Below are 24,805 nucleotides of genomic sequence, written 5' to 3'. Positions count from 1 at the left end.
ACCCTTGTATGGGCGTCTTTGAGAATATCCCTTTATCAATCCCATCTAATTATCACTTATCCTCATCGTTGCGATTAGCAGAAGTGGCAGAAAAGCGACGCTAAGTAACATCAATACACACACACAAATTCACTGACCAACATTTCTAAAAGAGACCATGCTGGGTTATTCCATATGAATGGCCCCGAAGGGTCTTTGTTTTTGAAAAGAGGTTATCGCTAAGTGCAGTCGCTACAAGGAGTGAGTACTTTGTAACAAAGAGGCTTCATGTTCGATACCCGGTGGAAGCACATAGTGATTCGGATCCCACTTCAAACTGCAGTCTAGTCTAGATTAGCCTATCTGTGCATAAAATGAACTTAAAGTGTAAAACTTTATCAAACAAACAAACAAAGAATGACTGCAGATCAAAACCAACAATACAAAACTCATAACACCACTTGCTACACTTTGTCCCGGGAGTCTCTGCAGCAAGAGAACGAAAACAAGTCCTCTGAGTGACTTCAGAGGGGCCAGACCAATGAACACACGAGAAGGGGAGTGAGTGTATGGAGGACAAAACGCGGCTGCAGCTACCATCCGTTTGCAGCAGCACGCACTGTTCACCCACCCACTCTCCCCTCCTCTGCCGTTACGCTCGGCCATCCATAGATTGCAGAGACAGGCTATAACCAGAAGATATCCTGAAACGGTATGCTACCTAAATAATTACAGTGCAATTAGGTTTGTCTATGCACAAGGATACTGAACCTTCTTTAAATGAACAACAAACACTCGTTAAACCGAATGCATGATAAAGTATCCAGGGTCACAACCAGATTGAGTAAAACGAGACATTTGGAAAGAAAATATTGTCAGACATTCCGAATAAAGATTCCAGAATATGACGTAACTGCATTCGAAGTTGATTTTTTACATTCCCCGACAACAAACATTGTCAGTAGTCATCACATATATTTGCTTCCGTTTCGCGGAAACAGCCCGCTCAAAATCACCGCTTCGGCGTTTCGCATGCCCAGCTAATGGGGGCGACAGAGAGAATGGAAAAATAGGCCATCAAAAACACGCTTGCGACCTGAGAGAATTTCGCATCTCGAGAACGCTATTTTTTTTCGGAGTGGTTTTCTGCTCCCGGGAAATGGCGTAATTTGGATGTCAAAGTGAATCCACGCAAATGAAACAATCTCTGCGATGGAAATGCAGTTGAAATATTCTTTTAAAAATTGCCAGTTTCTATCCATTTGGAATCACTTCTTGTTTGCATCGAATATTTACTGGGAAGCACAAAGGATTCCAATGTAAAAGAGCTGCACGATAATTGGAATGTGTTTTCAACATTTCTACGAATCTGGAGAGATTTTTGCCACAGCAACAAAATGCTGCCGTTTGTTCCTGTTATTGCCGTAACACAGCTTGTCACTCCCCCCCCCCCCATCCTTCACTGTCATAGCAACACAGCCCATCCATTTGACCCTGATCAGGGCTACATTTGCCCTTTATATAATACTAGCTGATAACCCGGCGTTGCTCGCGTATTTATTTATTCCAATCTTCTATTAGACAGGAAAATATTGAATTCTAACTATAGTGTGAAATGTAACTCATTTTATTTACAGGTATTTAAAAGTATAAGTACAGTATACAAATTATAAAGTGAAATCTTTTACAAATTCACTTAAATATTAATTGAACTCAAAACTTAATTATAAACAACATCTTTAGTTCCACCTCCAAGAGCAAGAATATACAGGGTGTCATTTTAATGGCGCCCACGGGTCACGGAAACGTATAGAGGACATCAAAACAAACATCTTTTATCAGTAACATTTTTTTCGTTGGTTTTCTCGTTTCAGCGCTACAGTCGTTAAAAAAAGCCCGTTTTGCCGCCTGAATGCTGGCAACCACACACAACATTTTATTGCATTTGTGACGTCATATCCCGTCGTGAAGCGATGCGTTCCAGGGTTGCCAGGAACACACACAATCTGTGAAAAATGACATAGCTACAATCAGCCACATTATGTACCGTAACACAAAACGAGAAAACACGTTCTGTAACCTAACAGGAAGTAAACAAACGATACGAAAAATAGTAGAAAGAAAATAGAATTCAAGTGGAAATGGTCATATCGAATTTTTTCTCAGCTTACATGTCAAATATTTTGCAAATCTAGTTACCAAGTTGGCATCTACAATTCAGTCTATCCACTTCGTTCTTCTGATACTAGTTGTCTGTGACACACTGAACAGATGACAAAATAGAAATGAAAGAACTCAAAATTCCAAAGGTAAGCAACACATAATATAATGTATATTCAGGGCATTATGAGGCAAGTGGCAAAAATGGTTGAAAATACAGGGATATAAGTAGTAGTAGTAATACAAGCTCTCCGACGACTGTGTTTATCTATGTACCGGATACACATGTAATAGTTTGCAAATGTGAACAGGGCAGTATATTCGGTACTGATTCATCATTAGATTGTTACTGTGGTTGTACTTGTTTTAGCCGTAATGTAACAACGTGAACCTCGGATACTTCCGTTATCAGCACAAAAGTACCGCATGGCATCTGGACACAAACCTGTAGATATCAATCTTGCAACGAGATTTGCAAATATTTGACATGTAGTTGGGCGTAAACAGCCACATGTAAGCTGTAAGTCCAATAAAATGTATTGTTGTTGATATTTTAGATGTAGGCTGAGACAAAATCCGACATTGACATTTCATTTTCAATACGTTTTTTTTACCATTTCTCATATCGTTGGTTCACTTCCCCCTTCCCCTGAGATGACTGCTGATCTTTTGGCTGGTAGGCAATGGTGTTCGGTCTGCTGGACGCATTTCTCGCTTCGTTTTACAGCTAATAATGTGGTTGGTAGTTTGTCACTTTTCACAAAATGTGTGTGTTCCTTGCAACCCTGCCGTGCGCTGTTTCGCCGCAGGATATGAGGTCACAGGTACGATCAAATGTTGTGTTGGGTTGCCAGCATCCAGGCGGCAAAACGGTCTTTTTTGAACGGCTGTAGCGTCGAATCGACGCAACAACGAGAAAAATGTTACTGGGGAAAGTTGTTTGTTTTGATGTGCTCTATACGAATCTGTGGCCCGTGGGCGCCATTAAAATGGCACCCTGTATAAATTGAACGGCATTGGGAGTGTCACTATTCATCTTAGCGACCCTGAAAGCTATGGATTCCACATTAATATCGGTCGTTTTCGATTATTTTTACATGTCACCCCCTTCCCACCCCCACCCCTAGGGGTGGCAGGGGTGTCTTACCGCCACAGTATTTCTTTCCATATTGTAAGTCATATGTGTACCAAGTTTGGTTGAAATTGCTCCAGGCGTTCGAGAGTTATTCCGGAACAAAGACACATACATCAATTTTTATAACATATGGAAGATAGATTCCTGCAGTGACACTGCTCTATTTATTTTTGCAGCAATACTTCCCTTCCATTTGCTTCCTATACTTTATTAGTGGGCAACGGTGCCTGCAAGGAGGGCCATATGGGGCACTTGCCCTTCTGAGATATCTGGAGAAAAAATGTAATTCCAATGGTGAAATTATTACAAATAATATTGTTTTCTGTTATTAACAGCCTATAAGTTACTATCATGTCCATCAAAATAACGACAGAATGTTCGGGACTAGAAAAATGGAATTTCTCGACTCTTCGAATTGCTAGAAGTCCTGAAGTTGCGATTTGACTATGACAAATCACTCGCTGTCATTTTGAATCACTTTTTTACAGTTTCCTGCGGTGCATGAAGTATAGCATATTAAGTGGTTTCTGTTAGATATCTGCGCCTATCGTGAAAAAAATACAAAAAGACAATGCATCATTCATAAACAGTTTAAAGACAGTGGCGGCGATTAGGTGGGCGAGGGGGCAGTTGCCCCTTTCATTTTTCGTCACTTTTGCCCCCGCATTATGATAAATCTTATCTACAAAGAGAAATATACTGTCCTTGCCCCCTCCCCTCCAGTTTGGGCACCTTGTCCCCCGATAGGAAAGGAAAGGAAGGCGAATCCAGTAGATTCACGTGTGAACTTGTCAACAACGCCAAAGTATTTTCAATTCAATTTCAATTTTATGATTTGTGAAATAATAAAAATAGGAATAATAAACGATAAAATATAAGTTTCCATGACTGAAGGGCAAGATGTGACATCTTACTCTGCCCTCCTCCCCCCCCCCCAAAAAAAAATCTTGTTGGAGCCCTTGTTACTGGGAAAGATGGAGTGTTAAAGACCATCAGAATGGCACTGGAATATTCACAGGGTACCACTACAGGAGAATGTGACAGGTGTAACTTATTTTTTTACTTTTTCACTCCATTCCTTACCTGCTAATCCTGTGACGTCCATTTTGGGTAGATTCCTAGCCTTCAGTACAACCACCGTTAGTCGATTAGCCGCTGGTTGCCAGCACAGGGATACAAGCAGTTCTCCACGACCTTGGGACCTGATCTGTTAACAAATCAATTATAATAAATATACATGATAGTATTAATTTATATTTATTACACTATCATTCCATAATTGCATATTGGTACAATAAGAAAATGGCGTCAAAATTTAGTAAATCTATGCTGAAGTTCAGTAGGTGGTATTCTGTTACACAAATTAATCAATATCATAAGATTAGTCTTACGTCACAACTTTTATCTCTGAAAGGATCCTATTCCAGCATTCTTGCAACAATCCGCCACGGTTACAAACACTGGTAGCTGCTGTTACATTGGAGAAGGATGTTAAATCCCTTCATCTACTTTATTTAAATTATCATACACATAGTCACTATTGACAAGGGGATTTCTTTTCAATCTGGGTTCTCAAGCTCACATATTTGAACAATATAGGCTGGGATATTATTTGGGGTTTCACGTTGATAGGACGACCACTTCTGGTTAAATAAAGTAAAGCTGGAAGATATAATCATCGGAAACAGGAAGAATAAAAAAGATTTTAATAGAAAAGTCAGTTTTATAAAGCGAGATACCAAAAGTGAGTGTTAGTTGGGAATCCTGTAGAAAGTCCAAATACAAGGTGGTTATAATTAAAGTGACGATGTTCAGAGTGGTACAGCACGGGCTGTAATGAGAGTAGCAGTCTGAAACTTCTTAGATATGCTAATGAAGCAATGCGCTCGCGAATTATGAAAAAAAAATGTTCCAATTCTCGCCACCAGGGTAAAAAATGGCGCTGTAAGCAGTCAAAACGTGGAATTTTCCGTAACTCTCCCGTGTAAAAAGCAATGGCTATTGCGAAGAAAGACCGTGCACTGCTAGTGAAGTTGTTTTACCAGAATGGGAGCAATAGTAACGCTGCACTGCGGAAATATCGCCAACAGAAAGGGCTGAGAAGAGGGCCCATGTCAATTAATGGGCTGAAGAAGATGATGAAGAAATTCGAGGAAACAGGTGAATTGGGTGTTGCACCAGGGAGAGGAAGGCGGCCCATCCCCGTGGAAGTTGTGGACGAAGTTGCTGTAGCTGTAGCTGACCGTGCAGCACATGCCTCAACTTCTGCAACCAGTGCTAGAGCTGTGGCACGTGAATTGTCACTTTGCAAGAACGGAACTGTGAACACACCACCATTTTCATTCAAGATGGGGCAACACCACATGTCGCTCGCCACGTGAAAGATTTGCTGCGAGAAACCTTCACTAATGACCGCATCATCTCTAGGCAGTTTCCAGATGATTGGCCTTCCAGATCCCCCGACCTTAATCCATGTGACTTCTGGGTGTGGGGATATTTAAAAGATCGTGTCTATCAGGGACATGTCCGGTCTCTGCCTGATCTGAAGGCTAGCATACAACGACATGTCGCTCAGATTTCACCAGACATGCTGCGAGCAACCGTCGACCATGCCGTGTTACGAATGCAGCATGTTGCTGAATTGGGAGGCCATATTGAACAGTTCTTGTAACCATAGTTCCTAATAAACATGCCAGAGCCATTGTTCTCATGTGTTTGATCTTTCCTGCCTTTTTCCTGTAACTATACCACGTTTTGACTGCTTACAGCGCCATTTTTTACCCTGGTGGCGAGAATTGGAACTTTTTTTTTTTTTTTGCATAATTCGCGAGCGCATTGCTTCATTAGCATATCTACGAAGTTTCAGACTGCTACTCTCATTACAGCCCGTGCTGTACCACTCTGAACACCGTCACTTTAATTATAACCACCTGGTACTTTTGTCAGCGTCATTTGCTGAATGGTTAGCGTAGAGTGCTCTGAATCTAGGGATCCTAGATTAAAATCCTGGGCAAGGTATGGATGTTTCATTGTGTTTTCTTCCTATTCTCGGTTAACCTAGAGAGCTAAATTGATTGATTTGTTGTTTTAAGTTCACTTTATGCACAGTAAGGCTAATCGGGACTGAAACTACAGTTTAAAGTTGGATCCGAACCACTATGTGCCTCCACTGGGTATCGAACCCGGGACCCTTTGATTACAGGGCAACGACGGTACCACTGCGCCATAGTGGAGCTAAAGAGAGACTTAAAACAATAACAATAACAAAAAACCCTAATTGGTATATTATGATAGTGTTTAACCAATTAGCATTCTGGGAAGTTCTTTTAGCGCCTTATCTTTTTAACGTGTTGTGTGCATGTCCATTTACAGCTTTGCACTTTGACCGCCCTTTTTTTAACTCTAAAGTAAGAATTTTCGATAAGGAGATTTCCCCCAGTATATTCTGAAGGGTTTAAAATGGCCACGTGTGCATTTGCACACACAAAAAATTAATCCATTCATTCTTGCTAACTACAGGAAAAATTCTTCAGGTGAATATGAGTTCTGAGGAGCTTAAACAACCTTCAGGCCATGTAGATGTATGGACGTCCGCAAGAGAGGCCAATCCCTCCGAAAAAATAATGCCAACCTAAAATTATATATTTCACACATAATTTCATTTCAGTCACAGCAATTTATGTTAATTATTGTAAGGACGTTGCAACAATACGGTATTTCAAAGTGAAGGTGGTTCTTTTGTGGAAGCAGCAGCATTGTGGAGAAAAATATGCCTCGTTTCCTCCGCCCCAGAAAAAAAGTCCTGCTTGTCCCTTACTGGAAGAAATCCCGCGGACGTCCATGTGTAGATATATCGTTGCCAAAGTCCATTGTCTAGTAATCATGCTATCCAATTATCCCGTTAGATATAATGTCAGAAAAAGTAATTACTGTATCAAAATAACGTATCATAAATGCTATATGAATCACAACTTTCCTTCAGAACTTTTCATCTCAGCTCACCTCATATTACCGACCTCTTCCCAGAAAAGCCGTCTCTTCTCTACGCTAGCAATTTTCTAGAGTGAGCCCGACGGCTAAATATCTTCCCAAGCCCAGACTCTAATGTTATTATCATTCACTCAAAGGGAACAAGCTGATATAGTTTCCAAGAACGGAAAACTAGAGGCTTTAGACGTTTCCAAGGTACCTGGACGTCAATTTCCGCAGATGCAGTTGTATCATGCAGTGTCTCTTATCTCTCCCAAGGACCCTTGCACAGGATGAAACCCGAGAATCGAGCATACGAGAACCACATGAGAACGCTCAAGTCTGCCTCAAGTTGAAAATAAGTAGTTTGGGCTTCCCTTTGCAGTTTGAAAGGGGACTTTACGACTACTTGGAGCTGCGGAAACAAACTCCTTGCCTACTTTTGGGACGTTTGCCAACATTATCATATTTCGCTTTTCGGAGTAATTTGGGTTGTTCTAAATGGATTCAGGTAAAACTGAGATACTATACCGCTCGCATTTCCAGTTGGCGGCTTGGAAACAACGAATCAGCGATCAGTTGAATTATCTTCGGGCATTTTCGAGTCACAAGGCACCGATACTTCCTGGCGGGACGCGTGGGCGGAGTTTGAGCTTTTGCTTTTGGAGAGCCAGACTCTGGGAGAAGCATATTATATTATAAAGTAGGGAATATTCAGTAACCCTCATATATTGAATATCCCCTAGTTTATAAGGGGTCCGGAGGCCTTCCCCCGGAAAATAAATAAAAACAACAACTTAAAAGCACTGAGTTTTAGGTCTTTTAGATTTGAAAATGTTAAATTTCCTCGCTTAAGTAAACAAATATTAGTTAGTATATTGGTTGTCAGTTTTTAAAAAAAGCAAAACAGTACGATTATTGCATTTTGTATTTTTTATTGACACAATACTCGTATTACTTTTAAAAAGTTACGGTACAATAGTAAGCTTCAGAAATTTTAGAAAAATTAAATTGAAAAGTTCTTTTGATGCCCCAGCAGTAACTGTTGACTCAACACAAAGTAATTTTACGTTTTTCTTTCTTCAAACTGTACACATCAATCAAATCGTCTAAGACCCGCAATTGTGGCGCAATTACCGCACATGCCATCATGCCAAACGTCAAGATTTGCGGTATGGCTTCATAACAAAAATGTAGTAACTGAACTTAATCATGTGTTATTTTTTAGTCTGTTTTAAGTTGGGAGGGCCAGGCCCACCTGGCCCCTCCAGAACTCCGCCTATGGCGGGACGAAACAAAAGAGCGTCGCATACACAGAATGTTGCCAAATGTACTGTAAAACGGGGGAGAGAAAGAGTTGATCAGCGCCATTATTGGATAAAAGTTGTACAATAGTACACAAAGCACCGAACATTAGTACACATAGCATGGGAAATCAGTATACAAAACACCCAAACACGGTACAAACAAGGTAATGAGAACAACTGACAAAAACAGACGTGCACTTGGCAATGTTGCAACGGGAGAGCGATGTTACCCCTACAGCTTTGACTTCGCAACTGAGGTTGTTGACACTCATCAAGCCACACACCAGCGACGACGATTGGTGGACAGATGAAGCTATGTAGCGAAAAGTAGGTCATCCGCGAATTGGGCACCGCGATCTGTGTAGCGTTGCGGAACTCTAAGTTTAGTGAGAGCGTTGAATTTCTGCTCGAATGTCTCCCACAAGAAGCTCAAATGAAGTTAGAAAAAACCGACGAAAAGTGCGAACAGTTTCTGTACTTGTTCCATGCCCCGAGTGAAAGTAGACGAACTTCTCCAGAAAGAGAGACAAACACCCTTCTAGTGCCACAGTAATCCCGAGATTTATAAAAGTAAGTACACTTTCCAAAACTTTTGGAGAAGAGCAGAAGGGCGTTTTTCTTTAATGTGTAGTAAAACCAACCAATGAAATAATAATTCGTTTTTCATGGTTTTTGAACCATGAAAATGCTCTTTCAGGTGAGAAAGTTTAATGAAAAAGTAATTAATATTGTTCTCGTAATCAGAATTGATTTTTTATTAACTACACTAATTGACCGAGCTCGCTCGTAGTCGAATGCTTACCGCTCTCGCTTTTGGGCGTTGTTGACTCAGTATCGTGAGAACAATTGGAAATCATGGTAGTGGACTTCTGCCTCGAAAGACAGGAGAATACCAGAGCCGATGGGATTCGTTGTGCTGAACACGCATCACTCAAACACAAGCCAATGCGCAGACCTTGACGCTCGAAGTGATGGAGTTTTTAAAATGTGACAATTGAAAGTACGATAAGTGGTAAGGCGGTAGAAGGGGGCGAAATCATGGTCACATGCATAGTACTCGTAGCTACCTCTGAATTTCATATGTAAAATGAGTTTTTGGTACCAACCATTTTAAACAATAACCAAGGTTTTCCTCTGTTTCAGGGCAGGGGGACAGTCTGGTTCGTTTGCATCAATTATGTTATAACATAAATTCTAAGAAAGACTTGAATAGCATGTTAAGGGATAGGTTTCTATGATATAGCATTACAATTTTCTTGAAATGTTTGTTTGTCTCTTTGACTATTTGGCTTTCAAAGTCATATGACATTCACTAAGTGCTTGCATTAAAAATGGAATTACCTGTTTATTCATTCATTCAGACAAGTAAATTTATTGAAACTCAATGTTGCTCACGCCAGATGTATCCTATACATTTTTAAAAAATCATTTGAATTTCACCCTATCAATGTAGTGACAAAATTTCACAATCACAAAACATTATATTAGAAATTTTTCTGTAATTATACTTAATTTTCATTGTAAAAGTTGAATAAAAATATTAGAATCTGAGACATTTTCAAGTGTACACTTCCCTCTACACAATGAAAAAATACCATTCCTGAAATTACAGTGTAAACAAATGATAACAGGGGCTGAGTACCTTTGACAGAGAGCGTTTATGAAGTCTCAGTTGGCCTTCCGCTTTTAAGATGAAAAGAAGGAACTCTGCAGAAGAATACTGAGGAAAGAAAGGCACCAAACAATGAAATAACAGAGAACATATAAGAACAGTGTGAAGAGACTAGCATGCGGATTGTTGGTCAACAAAAAAGCTATTGTTGGTGAAACAAGTAACAAAAGAGCCAACGAGAACGGAATAAATCAAAGGTAAAAAATTTTATACAGAAGTTGCTCCTAAAACTAGAGAATGAGCGTTACACATTCAAATTTCTATCAAAAGTAATGAGCACTGAATGTGAGATACAAGCAAATCAAGGATTATACCAGTGATGAACTTGAGACACCAAACTATTAAGTTTCATGTGGTATGTTCTGTATGCTCTGTTTAAATTCTTTATCCAGGAATGTAATATTTTCAAGGATGTGTAAAGTAATAAAGTTTTTTTAAAAAATATTTTTTGCACTCTCTGGACAATTCCCTAAAATCTGTGTGATAGAGAAACATAACGTAGTTGCTGGACACTGTAAAATATCCATCCACTACCATTGATTGATTGAATTAGGTTAATTTACGTCGCTTGTTTACCACTTTTGTCTAATCGCGACGATGAGGATGAGTGATGGAGAGACATTAACAAAGAACACACATGACCAGGCCAGGATTCGAATTCGGGACTCCTGGGGTCGTATCCCGCGGTCTCCCGCGGTCATAAAAACACCACCCCCTTCCATATATGTTTTCAAATGTAAGGAGTTTTGTGCTATAATTATTAACTTGTTATGCAGATTTAAGTTAACCGAGTAAAAATTGATGTAATATTTCACGAATCTACATACATATTTAATATACTCCTTAATTCCATGCACAAAATACATGCTAGAGTCATGTCAACTAATGCCTTGTTGTTGTGTGACGATGACACCACCATTGTCTCTAAGTAATCAGTTGATACCGGTTGCAAAAGATCGTATCCGATGCGCATGTTCTGCACGATGTTCTGCGCACATCCACCATATGTACCCGACCGCACATTAAGCTATGTTTATTTGTTGGCTCATCTTAAGCACAGCAAGCGTTTCTGCAATAATTCTAATGTCCGGAAAGAGTTGATATATGGCTAACAAACTTCAATACAAGATGGGTAGAACAAGATGACAATGGGAAACCAACATAAAAGTTAGTACAAATGGTTTGTACATGCTAATGTTGACTGTCAGCAAGTATTGAGGTATCTCTCAATGTCAATGTAAAGATAAAATTTCCAATTGTTTATGGAACTTTAATACAAATATACTTGCTTTATAAATATTAAAACTAAGTTTGAAGGGACTCCCTTGTATTATCGAGCACATGATGAGATCCCAATCTTTAGAGACCTAGCATAATTATCTTCTTCTTACGAATTTAATGTTCAATAATACAAGGAAACTTCATCTTTTTCGCCAGGAAAACCTCAAGATTTTGAATAAAACTGATGGCTGTGTGTGCATATACAGGGAGGTTATTGCAGCATGCCACCGTAAGAGCGTCGGCCGCTTGCCGGTCCAGTCATGCAACAGGTGCCGGCAAATTGCGTAACAGATAGCCCGTTACACAAACCGCTTGTTTTGTAATGTTTCCACTTTTCACAATTATAGTTACAATTACAACTTAAATAAGCACGTACCTTGTCGTAAGGATTCTGGAAAAGGTGTCCTCTAAAATACAAATATTTCTGGCACTTTATTTTTGACATGTAATCTTTCTTAGACACCGCGAGAGCGTGGGCCGCTTACCGGCCTTGTCATGCATCAGGTGCCGCCAAATTGCGTAACAGATAGTCCGTAACAGAAACAGCATCGCGGCGCATAAAGCAAACCGAAAGTGTAAAATTATATTTAAAACTAATAATAATGATGATCACTAACCTTCTGTGTTATAAATGATGTTGAAAATGACCTCCTTCAACACCAATACATTTCCGGCATCTGCGTATGAAATTCCTCTGAACATCCATAAACTCCTCGGGTGTGATTCTGGCAATTTTGTAGGGTTTTAATCTAAGTAATTTAGTGGCATTTCGTGCTGAGGATTTTGAAATGCCTGTTTCCTGAGCAAGCCGACGGAGGGATTTTTTTGGAGTATGTTCAAGTCGTTCACCAATTTCGTCTAGCTTTTCTTCCGTAAGAACACGTCGTCTGGAAACACGTTTCTTAGGTTCAAGAGATCCTGTCTCTCGTAATCTTTTAACGAGGTTGTAAACAGTATGTCTGTCCGGAACAGGATTGCCAGGAAATTTTCTTGCGAATCGCCTGACTACTTTTCTGCAAGAGTTCGTTTTCACGTAAGTATCGTACATAAAAACTCTTTGTTCAAGACTATATTTGTTTGGCGGCATAACTAATGAATGAATAACAATTAACACACGATAAAGCACTAGCACTGAACAACACGAGTACTGATAAACGCAAACCGAAGTGAACACGTCTAAACAACTGGTAGCCGACAGCTGTCGCATTCGCGTAGTATCGAGAGGCTTCTCGCGGCTTACCACTACTCCGATAAGCCGCTGACGCTCTTGCGACATCTGAGGAATTTCGCTTCTAGCGTCGGCTCTATAGACACTGGATGGACCAAATTTTGAGGGAAGCACAACAAAAGACTACTCTATGAGGATATGTAATGCTCCTGCCGCAACTTTGAAAAAAAAAAAAAAAATATATGGAAATTACGACGTTCAGAAATTTTGCGTAATTACGGGGAAAATAGAACTTTGGGATTTGGCCCCCGTTTCCCCCTGGACTCACAATTGTCGGAATTTACATAAAATGTTGCTTTTTGTTCATTCTTACATTTAGAATTTAAATTTCTTAAAAAGATGCAGTTGTTGAGCAGTTATAGCCTTTTATATTCAGTTTATCCCATAGTAGCAAAAGGGGAAAAGTGCTTATTTCAAATGGCGCTCTCAGAAAGAAAAACGCACACAGTGTATGATCGCTACTTTACTTCAAAAATATTCACACGTTAAAATTAAGTGACACTGTTAAATAATTCGTTTATCTGCGCTTTCGTTTTGCATAATAATGTATACGTAACCTCCCCCCTCGAAAATCTTGGGCACGCCACTGACTCTAGTGTTCAAAAGGATTAATCTTGTGTTATCTGCAAAATAAGAGTCACGGTTTTGTTTATTCGAAGGCAAGACAAGAATGAAAAATTGAATCCTTTATGTTGGATGAGTCATTGCTGTCAGAAGCGATATGGGCAGAAATAAAGTGCCAGAAATATTTGTATTTTAGAGGACACCTTTTCCAGCATCCTTGCGGCAAGGTACGTGCTTATTTAAGTTGTAATTGTAACTATAATTGTGAAAAGTGGAAACATTACAAAACAAGCGGTTTGTGTAACGGGCTATCTGTTACGCAATTTGCCGGCACCTGTTGCATGACTGGACCGGCAAGCGGCCGACGCTCTTACGGTGGCATGCTGCAATAACCTCCCTGTATAATGTATGTATGTTATTTTGCTCAAATTATAACTACAGGAAAAACTTAAAAGTCATACCTTTGGAATGTGGAATCTCATAAGAAACATAATTTGCACAGAAGCTTAGATGAGCTTCCTCACCATACTATTACTAAGATAACCTAACATAATTCTACCACAAGTGTTGCAGCTTGTAAACTACAAAAAAACGCCTCAACAAGGAAATTTTACCCGAGTGCAGTGCGGTGATTTCGCTACAATCTACGCGTAATTTGAGATGCACAACCACCTCCAGGGTTTTCATTTGCATGTACTTACTGCGATGTAATTAATCAAAAATGTTGCAACAGCATTTGAGAGAATTTGTTTGATAATCTTCATGGGTCCTTTTACATGTCGTACATCTTCTACCTGTAAAGGAGTTGGTTTGTTTACGATGATTTTCTACTCCTACTTTGTTTTGGAAGGAATTGTATTAATACCTATATCAACATTCGAGTGAGTGATTGCTTTTTAATGTGTTTCTTTCTATTTTTGTTTATTTACGTCGCTGTTCTAGGTCTCTAGGTTAATTGCAACGACGAGGATGCCTTGCCTAGGATTCGTACCTAAGTTTCCTGGCTTTATAGCGCCAGAGAAGTCGGCATAGTTATCCATAAACATTTGAATGTGTAGGATTTTTTCCATTTTTGCATTAAAAAAACAAAACTGTTCCCTGTACACTACAGCGTGTCCCGCTTATACGTATAATAAAAGAAAAAATCACAACGTTTTTATTTACCAATATTTTTTGTCCAAAGTTTGTACACACATGGAAAACTCAGATTTTTTTTTACAAATCAAGAAAACTAGCGCACTTCCACATGTGGACCGTTAGTGGCACGGCAAACGCCAAACCGGTTGTCAGCCTCAAGCCACACGTTTTGAAGCATTTGCGGGGTAATGTTGCTTACTGCAACCACAATTCTTTCACGCAAGTGTTGCAAATCTCTAACCGGTGTACAGTAAACTTTGTCCTTAACACACCCCCACAACAAGAAAATCACACAGTGAGGTCTGGAGACCGTGGAGGCCATTCAATAAAATTTGAACCTCTTTCTATCCATTTTCCATTGAAATGCTCGTCCAGGAAGTCTCTAACAAGATTTGAGAAATGAACCGGTTTCGCGTAACTGTTTTTCCCATTTCTTTATTGAAATGTACGATGTAACTACTTCCTTAGCACCCAAACCATAACGTGCACGAAATCATCTCTGCACAAGTGTCACAGACTTCACTTCAGACAAGGTCAAAACACAAAACACCTTTTCTTGTGGCGACCACATTACGAATGGCTACTGAGGAACTGATAATATCAGTTTTCAAGACATTCTGGCTACTGCGCATGCGCAACTACCACTAAATGTGTTGCTAAAAAAAATGCTTAGTCATTCTGTAAAATGAAACAACAATCACATCATTCTGACAGTTTGTTTAGAAGTTATGAATTTTTTTATTATACGTATAAGCGGGACACGCTGTATTTGAATTTGAAATTTCCAACTGCTTATAATCCATGTTGGGAGATGACGAGAGTGTGTTACATATTCTTAGCTTTTTGAGAAGAGCGGACCTCTTACACTGTTTCTGAGAAAGTTTTAGACTAATCTTACGTGTGGTGCTTGTATTGTGTAGGTTGCTTTACAACCTTAAACTATTAACATTTTTCAATGGGCTCTTTACACCGCTTTCTTTAACATTAAGGTAAGAGTCTTAGATAAGTGCTTTCCTCGTATATTTTGAAAGGTGCAAGATGGCCATACGTGTTGACGCACACATACACAAAGAAAGCTAATTACAAATTAACTTATCCAGTGAAAGATTAGCTTACACTTGTAGGGGAATGGGTTAAGTTACTTCGTAATAAGTTAGTTCATTGTTGTCTTATATGTAGCACAGAGTTGTAGTCAACGTAGCGTAGGCTGGAGAATTTCTGTGTAGGTGAGGCGTCTGTTAACTGGAACGTAACTGAAATAACCATCCAGAGGTATTTCTTTGTGCAATCGGTATATAGAGCCCTAACGTTTTAAAGTACTGAAGCGCTTAAGATTTTTCAAAAGTAAACAATGTTCCACAAAACTCTGGTGTATCCTGTTACTATATTTAAAACAATACAGATACATATGTTAACCAAGGTTAAGGATAATCATGTCACAGATATGTTCACAATTCAAAGTATGAGGTATAAGGAGATCAGCAAAAGATAGCTTATTAAAACATATTTCCAAGCACGCTGAGAAATGGCCTGAACCCAGGACAGCTGGCTTCTTGGTATTCGCTAATTGTGCCACGAAGTCTGTTTATATGCATGCGCAATTTGCAGACCTACTGAATAAACTCGCTATAAGTTAATTTACTCTTGTTTACCGCCTGAAATTTACTCTACAACGGGATGAAGAGAGTGTAATTAGCAAATGCAACGCTATTGAAAAATTCAGACAGGTACCAGTTGTAGTCAGGCTGGAACAATAACGTGATAATAAAGGAAGATAAAAACAGCAGTGGTGTGGATTGCGTACTTGGGATTGCACATTATCTTGAAGTAGCATCTTTTAAGGATACAAAGCCATTGATAAGAAGCGCCAATTTAACTTCGAAAACAATTTTACTTTTGAACATTTTTAATGTCCATATTTCTGTGAGATGAGATCTAGTTTAAAATGTAGTTTTAAGGAGTTAACTCTTCTGCTTTCTTTATTTGTGAATACTGTAACAAAATTCTGACTAAGACCACGATACTATATTTTGAAAGTTTTATTACCAAATCGTAGAGCGTCTATTGTCCTTACTCTTGTATGAGTACCTTTCTAAGCATCATAATGTAGTCAAGGCAGAGTTTAATATCCCACAAGGGCAAACGGTGGATGGCTACATATTCTCTTTCGTTCACTCTCTTCCCCTCTCTATGCACGAAACATTGTCCAAGGCTCAGTTTCCACCAAGAGATCTCTTCAACACTGTATTTTCCTTTCCACATTATACTATATAAAACAGGGAACGTTATTCTGGCTGTAGTTGAAACCTTTTCCAAGTGTCGTAAGAGTCGATCATTATGATATTAAGTATACTAGAATTTAATAAATGGAAGATGGTTTCTAAACCATTTTCTACAGAACGACATCAGCCAGTAGGGTTTAAAACTACACAAAACATTATACTAACCCGAATAGAGGACGATGACAATGTCATAAGTAAAATAAACGAAATTGAATGAGGAGGAAAAATTGGAAACGGTAGGACCATTCTTTCCTCCCTTTTTTTAGGTCGAGTTGAGATAGGACCAACTTTCTACAACAAACCGACAGACACCTTTTAACAATATGAAAATTTAGTACCGGAAAAAATACGCAGTAGGAAGCGCAGGGTAGAGACGTTAATGTGAGATTATATATTAGTTTATGGGGAAATAAATTTCATAAATGAAAACCGGGGATTTTGCAGAAGGATAAAAAAAAATGGATCTGAAGCGAGGTTTTTACTTGTTCCATTGTCCAATAGGGACTCTTTTTGGATTCGCCCGAGCGGAAAGATATAAAAAAAGTACCGTTTCGCCGACAGAAACTCAAAATCGATTAATTAATTCATACAAGGACGGTTGAACAAAAGCAGTAATCTTTGCGCTTTTGCAGATTATACACAGAACCCGTTCTCAAATGGGACATGCTAGGTTGAACTTTTGCTTAGCACTGAGCTTCCGGTATTAAAACAGTGGACGGAAATGCTTATTTGAGTTTTCAGCTCTTCCTACACGCTCACATATATGTATGTACGTACGTACATATGTGCGTGTGTGTGCATTTCTATTTAAAATTATTCGCTTTCCCTCTTTGCACATGACAGCTATTTCAGATCAATTCAACATAGAGGCACTCTATGTAATGCAATGTTAACTATGAACATCCTTGGAAAACTCTTCTACTGGGAACACGAGTTGAATCATTTTTTATTATTATTTTTAAATTTCAAATGCAGTGAAACACATAGTAATTTTCATACATTGCAATAACTTTAACCTACCTCAATCAAGGAAATGTTTGGAAGTTATGAAACTTCATCTGTGATCTCCCACAAAACAATCTTATTTTTCGAATTTGAAAATCTCATTATTTGTTAAGTGCCACTTAGGTGGTAGAATAACTTGTGATATCCTTTCTGCATTTAACACCCTACCTTTTCGTCTGTTTTTCCTTCCATTATTTTACTGAAATACTAATTAATTGAATTTTCTTATCGGCTACCATAAATATCGTTTCTTTGCATTTTAAATTTTAATCACGGTTTAATTATTGTAAATATTGTGAAAAATTGAAATGTGACTGAGCAATTAAATACTTGTATCTTTTAAGTTATATTAATCTTAAATATATATCAATTGTATTCTTCAAGTTTTGTTATTGTTTATTGTAGAATGCCTAAACGGGTCAAATAATTTTATCTACCAAGTTTCATTATTGTATTTATTGTGAAACTTTTAAAACTAGCAAACAGTTTTATTCTTTATTATACAAATAAGTATTGCTAAGGCAAATTAGATGAGTGTAAGAAAGTAGCTACATGTATACATACACCGTAGACCAAAAGTCACTATGGAATACCATTAATAGTGCAAGACCGCATTATTCGCAAGTGAAATTCACCTCAACAGTTGTATGTTGAGATGAATGTACTCACATACGTTGTGTGGTAATAATTCGTCTGTTTTCCGTTGATATTCACCATTGTCTGTAACTGTGAAATTCACAATTATCATCTCAGATTAATAACAGTTTCAATGACCTATAAATTCACAGAAAAAAGGAAGATAGTTCCTCTGCTTCACAAAGAGGGCGCACTAGACACTGCTCTAAAAGTCCTGTAATTTGATAGCTTGTTACGTGCAATGCGCTTCAACGGAACAATTCGTAGAACCTTGGAAACTCTATACTAGACCGGCAGGAGGATGTTTACTTCCAACTCATGCATTTGTTAATGAACACCAAGTAAGAAGCAGATGGAATAGGTCTTTGGAAATTCCATAGCAACGCCCCCATTGTCATGGCAACAAGATGCTAATTTGAGTACACAGTCCTCCGCACCCCCTTCCCATCTAAAATCTGTACCAGTCTTCTGTCGCGTGTTGTGAACTTGTGGGATTGTGAATTGATAAAGAGAATTTTCTCAATGTGTTCCAAAAGTTTTCTTGTAATCCACTCAGAATACAAGTATTCACGTTAAAGATGATAAAATCAGTACTCATAATTTACCATATTAAGTTATTTAAATTCATTATCTACTGCATACTTGTAATTTGTGTACAACCTAGTTATATATGCGTGACAGCCTATAGCATATTAATTATGATGTATCTATGTGTGCCTCTCGATTGATTTGTGGTAACTCTGTCGCCTCGCAATGAAAGGGTCTTGGGTTAGATACCTGGTGAAGGCATATACTGATTCGGATCTGACTGGCATACAGTCAAAAGTGGCAGAAAAGCAATGAATTATAGGATGCAAATATAATACGTAAGCATTTGTATATATGAATGGCTTATTGCAGAAAGGGACCTGAGTCACATTTTTGAGGTATCGGAGTCACAACTTTTTCATCTCCTCTGTCTCTAGCAGCATACTGCAGGAGGCCGCATTGAGGGTTGCAAAATTAACTATTCATTATGCTAAAAATTTGAGCCAACAACAGCACATTTCTTTCTTACACTCTCAATATTATACGATTTTTCTTGTTTTTCTCAGAATTGTGCAAAAGTGACTCAGGTCCCTTTCTGCAATAAGCCATTCATATGTATTCATGTATGTATGTACGAAGCATGTATATATATATATATATATATATATATATATATATATATATATATATATATATATATATATATATATATGTATATGTATGTATGTAAGTTAAATAGGCAATAGGTATGTGTAGAGTTTTGTTTTTAAGTCCACTTTTATGCACAGATAGGCTAATTGGGACTGGACCTACAGTTTAAAATGCGATTCGAACCACTTGCGCCTCCAACGGGTACCGAAGCGCCCGGAAGCCTTGATTACAAAGCGACGATGTTACCACTATACCGTGGAGGAAGTTTGTAACAGGCATGTGTAAGTGCATTTGTACATGATATTTATTCTATTGCTCTTAATGTCCACTTTAGAGCATGCTTTTTTCCTCTGTAAGTTGAAGGTTCTGTCTATTGAAGTCAAATAAATAAATGCACATACCGGGCAATATGTTGTTATAAATGAAATTCCTGAGCCATAAAATTTGTTCACCTACCGGGTATCGATGGAGGGATCATTTATTTGTTCCAGCTATTCCATCCAAATGGCGGTCGTATTCGTACGACCTTCCGTTATAAAGTCCACTTTAACGATACATCACTCCAATCTAAACTATGGATCTGGACCCATAATTGATAGTGGTATTCCCCGCAGCCGGAAGTCTACACCATTATAATTTATCACATGAAGAGAGCAAGCAATGATGGTACAATTATGGAAATTATGGCGAGTTACATCATTTTACCCCAGCTTGTGACTCACCATTCTCATTGCAAATGTTTGAAAATAAACAATGCTGACTCATTTAACCTTCCTCGAGAGAGAAGCTTGTCTCCAAACAACATCCTCAACCTCCCAGAAACGTACTTCTGCATAGTATTACAAGAGTCAATTGAAAACCTTAAAAGTCCAATAGAAATTGTAGGGCAGACTGCATACAGCTCAAATTTACATGATGTATCAACTGTTAGTTTCAAAACGACCTCAAGGCTGCAACACTAATCAAGTGAGCTTCAAAACGCCATTTTTGTTATTTTAAAGATGGCGTCTCCTATGCGCACTTGCAGCAGTGAAGAGGAGTGCTTTCTTGCCCTCTGTCAGCCTAAAACTTACATACATTTCTCGGCAAATGAAAATTCTATATCTCTGTGCATGCGTACCGCACCAGCAAGTTTATTAATGGAGGACAAAGTTCGACAATAGCCTCAGTTCGCAGGCAGATGGGTGGAAAAGCCTTCGCAGTGGCTCATAAGTGACTGCACGTGGACCCCAAAGACTTATTCTTCTTAAGGTACATACAGGCACTAACTCAAGAGTTGAAAATATATGTAGATCAGGAATCGGGCTGTGTTAAAATGCAGCAAACTTGTGAAACCCTACATACAGAAATATACTAGATAAGAAAAAAAATTAAGGATTTCATTTGACTCTACCTAGTATGTGTGATATTTAACGGATCTACCGAGATAGTAAAACTGCACAATCATTTGCAAACAAGTTGCAACATTTCTGATAGCAATGTCCTCCTACCAGAATACAATTTCCTTACATTCCAAAGCGAAGCTGGAAGTTCTGAATGCAGTAGGCCATTAAAGGGCTATTTATCTTTTAATAATGTAGCCTTCCACTACAGAGGTGCTGTATATCTAAAGGGAAATGCTCTTTGTATCGACCAAGCTGCTCAAATATTCAAGTTATCTTGCAACTTATACAGTCTTATAGCACATATCTATCGAACGGAGTGGACACTACTCAGGATACCAACCATATTGCAGTGTGTGTCGAGCTTAGCTCTGTCCCCTACTCACCTTTAAGCTCCTTGGGTGAATATCCCTGCAGAGGGCCAACTGATGATTCTCTGACTGCGAGAGATCCACCGTTCCCAAAGAACAGAAGACTTCGCCGATGATGTCGTCCCTGGAGTAGCGGTCGAAACTCAGTACCACGAAATGAAGCGTGATGCTCTGTAAATAAATAAAGCAAACATAAAATATACTGAATAATTGCTTTCATTTAACAAATTTAAAGATCAGAACGAACATCGATGGTGTCGAGTTTTAGCATAACTGTTGTTTAAAATTGCAAATTAACGTATTGAAAATGCATAATAATTGTCCAGATATATAAAACCTTTGTACATATAATAATATAATATATAATCATAATAATACGTTCATTTTATGCACATACAGGATAATCAGGACTGAACCCACAGTTTAATACGTGTCTTTTCCGGGAATCTGGAGATATCACCTCACAAATAGTTCACAATAGTTTATACAGGGAGGTTATTTCAGTCGTTCACCGCCAGAGTGACGGCCGTTCGGCGGACTCTTCATGCAACAGGTCCCGGCAAATTGCATTACAGGAAGTCCGTAACAGAAACCGCTTGTTTTCTAATGTTTCCACTTTTCACAATTACAGTTACAATTACAATTGAAATAAGCACGTACCTTGGCGCAAGGATGCTGGAAAAGGTGTCCTCCAAAATACAAATATTTCTGGCACCTTATTTCTGACATCTAATCTAAGATTAGTCATCGCTACTTTATCCTCAGTTGTCGCGACAGCGCCGGCAGCTTATCGGGGGTTGGGTGAGTTGTCTGTCAGCCGCGAGAGGGCGCTTCATACTGCACGTGTCGGCAGTGATGCCAACCGTAGGGATATGTCCCTAAGCATAGGGACTTTTCACTAAATTACGCCCGCGTAGGAACGTAGGGACAGATTTTGCCAAATGAGGGAAAACGTAGGTACTTTTTTCAATCTTGGTAAATGACATTTTATGAATTAGTTTATCTGGATACTTTAGCGAAGAGGAGAAAAAAGAACTAACTAACAAATCTCCATCAGAATTTTGGAACATGTTATCGGTTACCAAAAACTTTCAAGGCAAAGTTCCTTTTTGAAAACATTTCCACTCTCGCGAAAATAGTGCTAACATTGCCACATTCTAAAGCGGAAACGGAAAGAATATTTTCAATGTTAAGTGATACAAAAACAAAAAAGGGAAATAAAATGGGACCAGAATTGTTAAAGACTGCAGGAAATACAGCATCACCAACCAACATCTATCTCTGCACAGCAGCAGCATGTATGACTTCAAATAACATAATCAACAGTAAACGACTCAACGTTATTCATTAGGGGTGTGCGGGATCCTTTACTTTAAAAAGTCGTTAATTCTCGACGTTTTCTGCCTTGTAAGTTTCTGGAACTTATCGAAAATTGTAAGTTTTTATTCTAGAAATGCAAAAACAATCACTTAAAGTGAAAATGACTTGTAAAATTCGAGATTTCCAGTGCTTCGGGAAATTTCGAACATTTCCCGTCCCGAAAATTTTCCGACTTGGTCGGGAAATTGCAAATTTTTCAGTCCCGAATGTCGGGATTTAAAAAAATTACCGTCCCGATCCCGTCCCGACCCAAAAAATTCTGTCCCGCACACCCCTATTATTCATTAAGGCAAGAATTTCCAATACCGGACCCTTCTGTAATTTCTATGCTACGTCTTATACTCACGAAATAATTATTCGTGATGATTTATCTCAAGTTAACATGTTGGGGTGAGGGGGAAAAAGTGTTAATTAACGTGTAAAAGTTGTAAAATAAGCATTTCAATTCTCGCAATGATTCTCCGTATACAAGTATGGTAGCCATATTTGTTGATATGAACAAATTACAATTAGTTACGCTGTCTACAGCGTTGCCACACTGTTGATTTCATACTTGGAGAGCATGGATTGTGTAAGAATAGCGGAAGAGAACAGTAAAAAAGTTGTTAATGTTATACAGATTGTTAGGTGGAGTGTGCAGGAGGGCTAATTAATAAACTTATTCATTTCAGTATATTGCCCAAAGAACATGCTTACATGTGACAGCGACAATCACGATGTAGAAGAACTGATTTGATTACAGGTAAATTTGGCAACATTACATCATTCATAAAATTGCAGGATACGAAAATGGCGTCTTCGATGATGTTAAAGTGCTACGAAAAAAATATTTTTTATCGGTTCGTAATCACAATTACCGCAAAACCATTCAGGAATAGCCCCACTGAGCATTCTCGGTAAGGTTAGGTTAAGTTAGGTTAGGCAAGGCAAACTTAGTTAAAATTTGGGCTTGAAAAACGGGTAGCCCAACAAACCATTGACGGATAGCCCCACGAACCATTCAGGTACAAAAAAGGTAAAGTGTTCCCCTGTGCATAGCACCACGCCATGAAGGCGTATAGGGGGTGTGAGGGTAACGCCCCACACTTTCTTGATCCGGTCGTGAGTGGGGGTGATGTGATCAGCATCACGCCCCTGACCGCCTTTACCCCCCAGGGTTTCCCCCAGGTACCCATGTTATTCGACGCTGGGTAGGCGCCGGGGCCGCTTCCAGGTACGGTTAGGTTAAGTTAGGATAGGCAAATGTAAATTCGCTCCTTCATTAATTGTGGAAGCACCGAGCAGAAAGATTTGGTAAGTAAATGTGTATATTTTATCTTCTGTTTTGCATGCTCATGAGGTGATAATTTTTTTAGTCGCTTTACTTGGCGTAGGGACATTTGGTCAGTTGTAGGGACATTTTGACTACGTCTGTAGGACATTGCCGAAAAATGGTTAGCAACACTGTCGGCTACCAGACGTCAGTGTACGTTCATGTTCACTTCTGTTTGCGTTTATCAGTACACGTGTTGCTTATACTGTGTTATTGTAATGTGCTACTCATGGCCAGTGCTTTATTGTGTGTTAATTGTTATTCATTCATTAGTTATGTCGTTAAACAAATATAGTCTTGAACAGAGAGTTTTTATGTACGATAATTACGTGAAAACGAATTCTTGCAGAAAAGTGGTCAGGGAATTACGATAGACAGGATCTCTTGAACCTAAGAAACGTGTTGTATTGCTGTTAAAGGAGGTCATTTTCAACATCTCTTATAACACAGGAGGTTAGTGATCATCATTATTATTACTTTTAAATATCATTTTACGCTTTCGGTTTGCTTTATGCGCCGGGATGCTGTCTTCCCTTTCTGACAACTGACGATAAAGTAGCGATGTCTAATCTAAGATTTTCTGTCAGAAATAAGGTGCCAGAAATATTTGTATTTGGGAGGACACCTTTTCCAGCATCCTTGCGACAAGGTACGTGCTTATTTCAATTGTAATTGTAACTGTAATTGTGAAAAGTGGAAACATTACAAAACAAGCGGTTTCTGTTACGGACTTCCTGAACGCAATTTGCCGGGACCTGTTGCATGAAGAGTCCGCCGAACGGCCGACACGCTGGCGGTGAACGACTGAAATAACCTCCCTGTATAT

At 38.8% G+C, this 24,805-nt stretch overlaps 1 protein-coding gene across 2 annotated transcripts in view; it reads right to left on the bottom strand.

Moving 5' to 3' along the window:
- Positions 1-24,805, bottom strand: part of Syt4 (Synaptotagmin 4) — a 350,489-nt gene that overhangs the window by 6,990 nt on the left and 318,694 nt on the right. For both annotated transcript variants that reach the window (XM_083140973.1, XM_083140974.1), the window contains exons 4-5: positions 21,303-21,458; positions 4,358-4,481 (exon numbers count right to left, since the gene is read on the bottom strand). In XM_083140973.1, the coding sequence (XP_082997099.1) occupies positions 4,358-4,481; positions 21,303-21,458 (280 nt within the window). The remainder of the gene's footprint in view (positions 1-4,357; positions 4,482-21,302; positions 21,459-24,805) is intronic.

This window comes from Lepisma saccharinum, chromosome 19 (genome assembly GCF_977018435.1).
Source record: "Lepisma saccharinum chromosome 19, izLepSacc3.1, whole genome shotgun sequence".
NCBI lineage: Eukaryota > Metazoa > Arthropoda > Insecta > Zygentoma > Lepismatidae > Lepisma > Lepisma saccharinum.
This window is presented reverse-complemented; position numbering and strand designations above follow the sequence as displayed.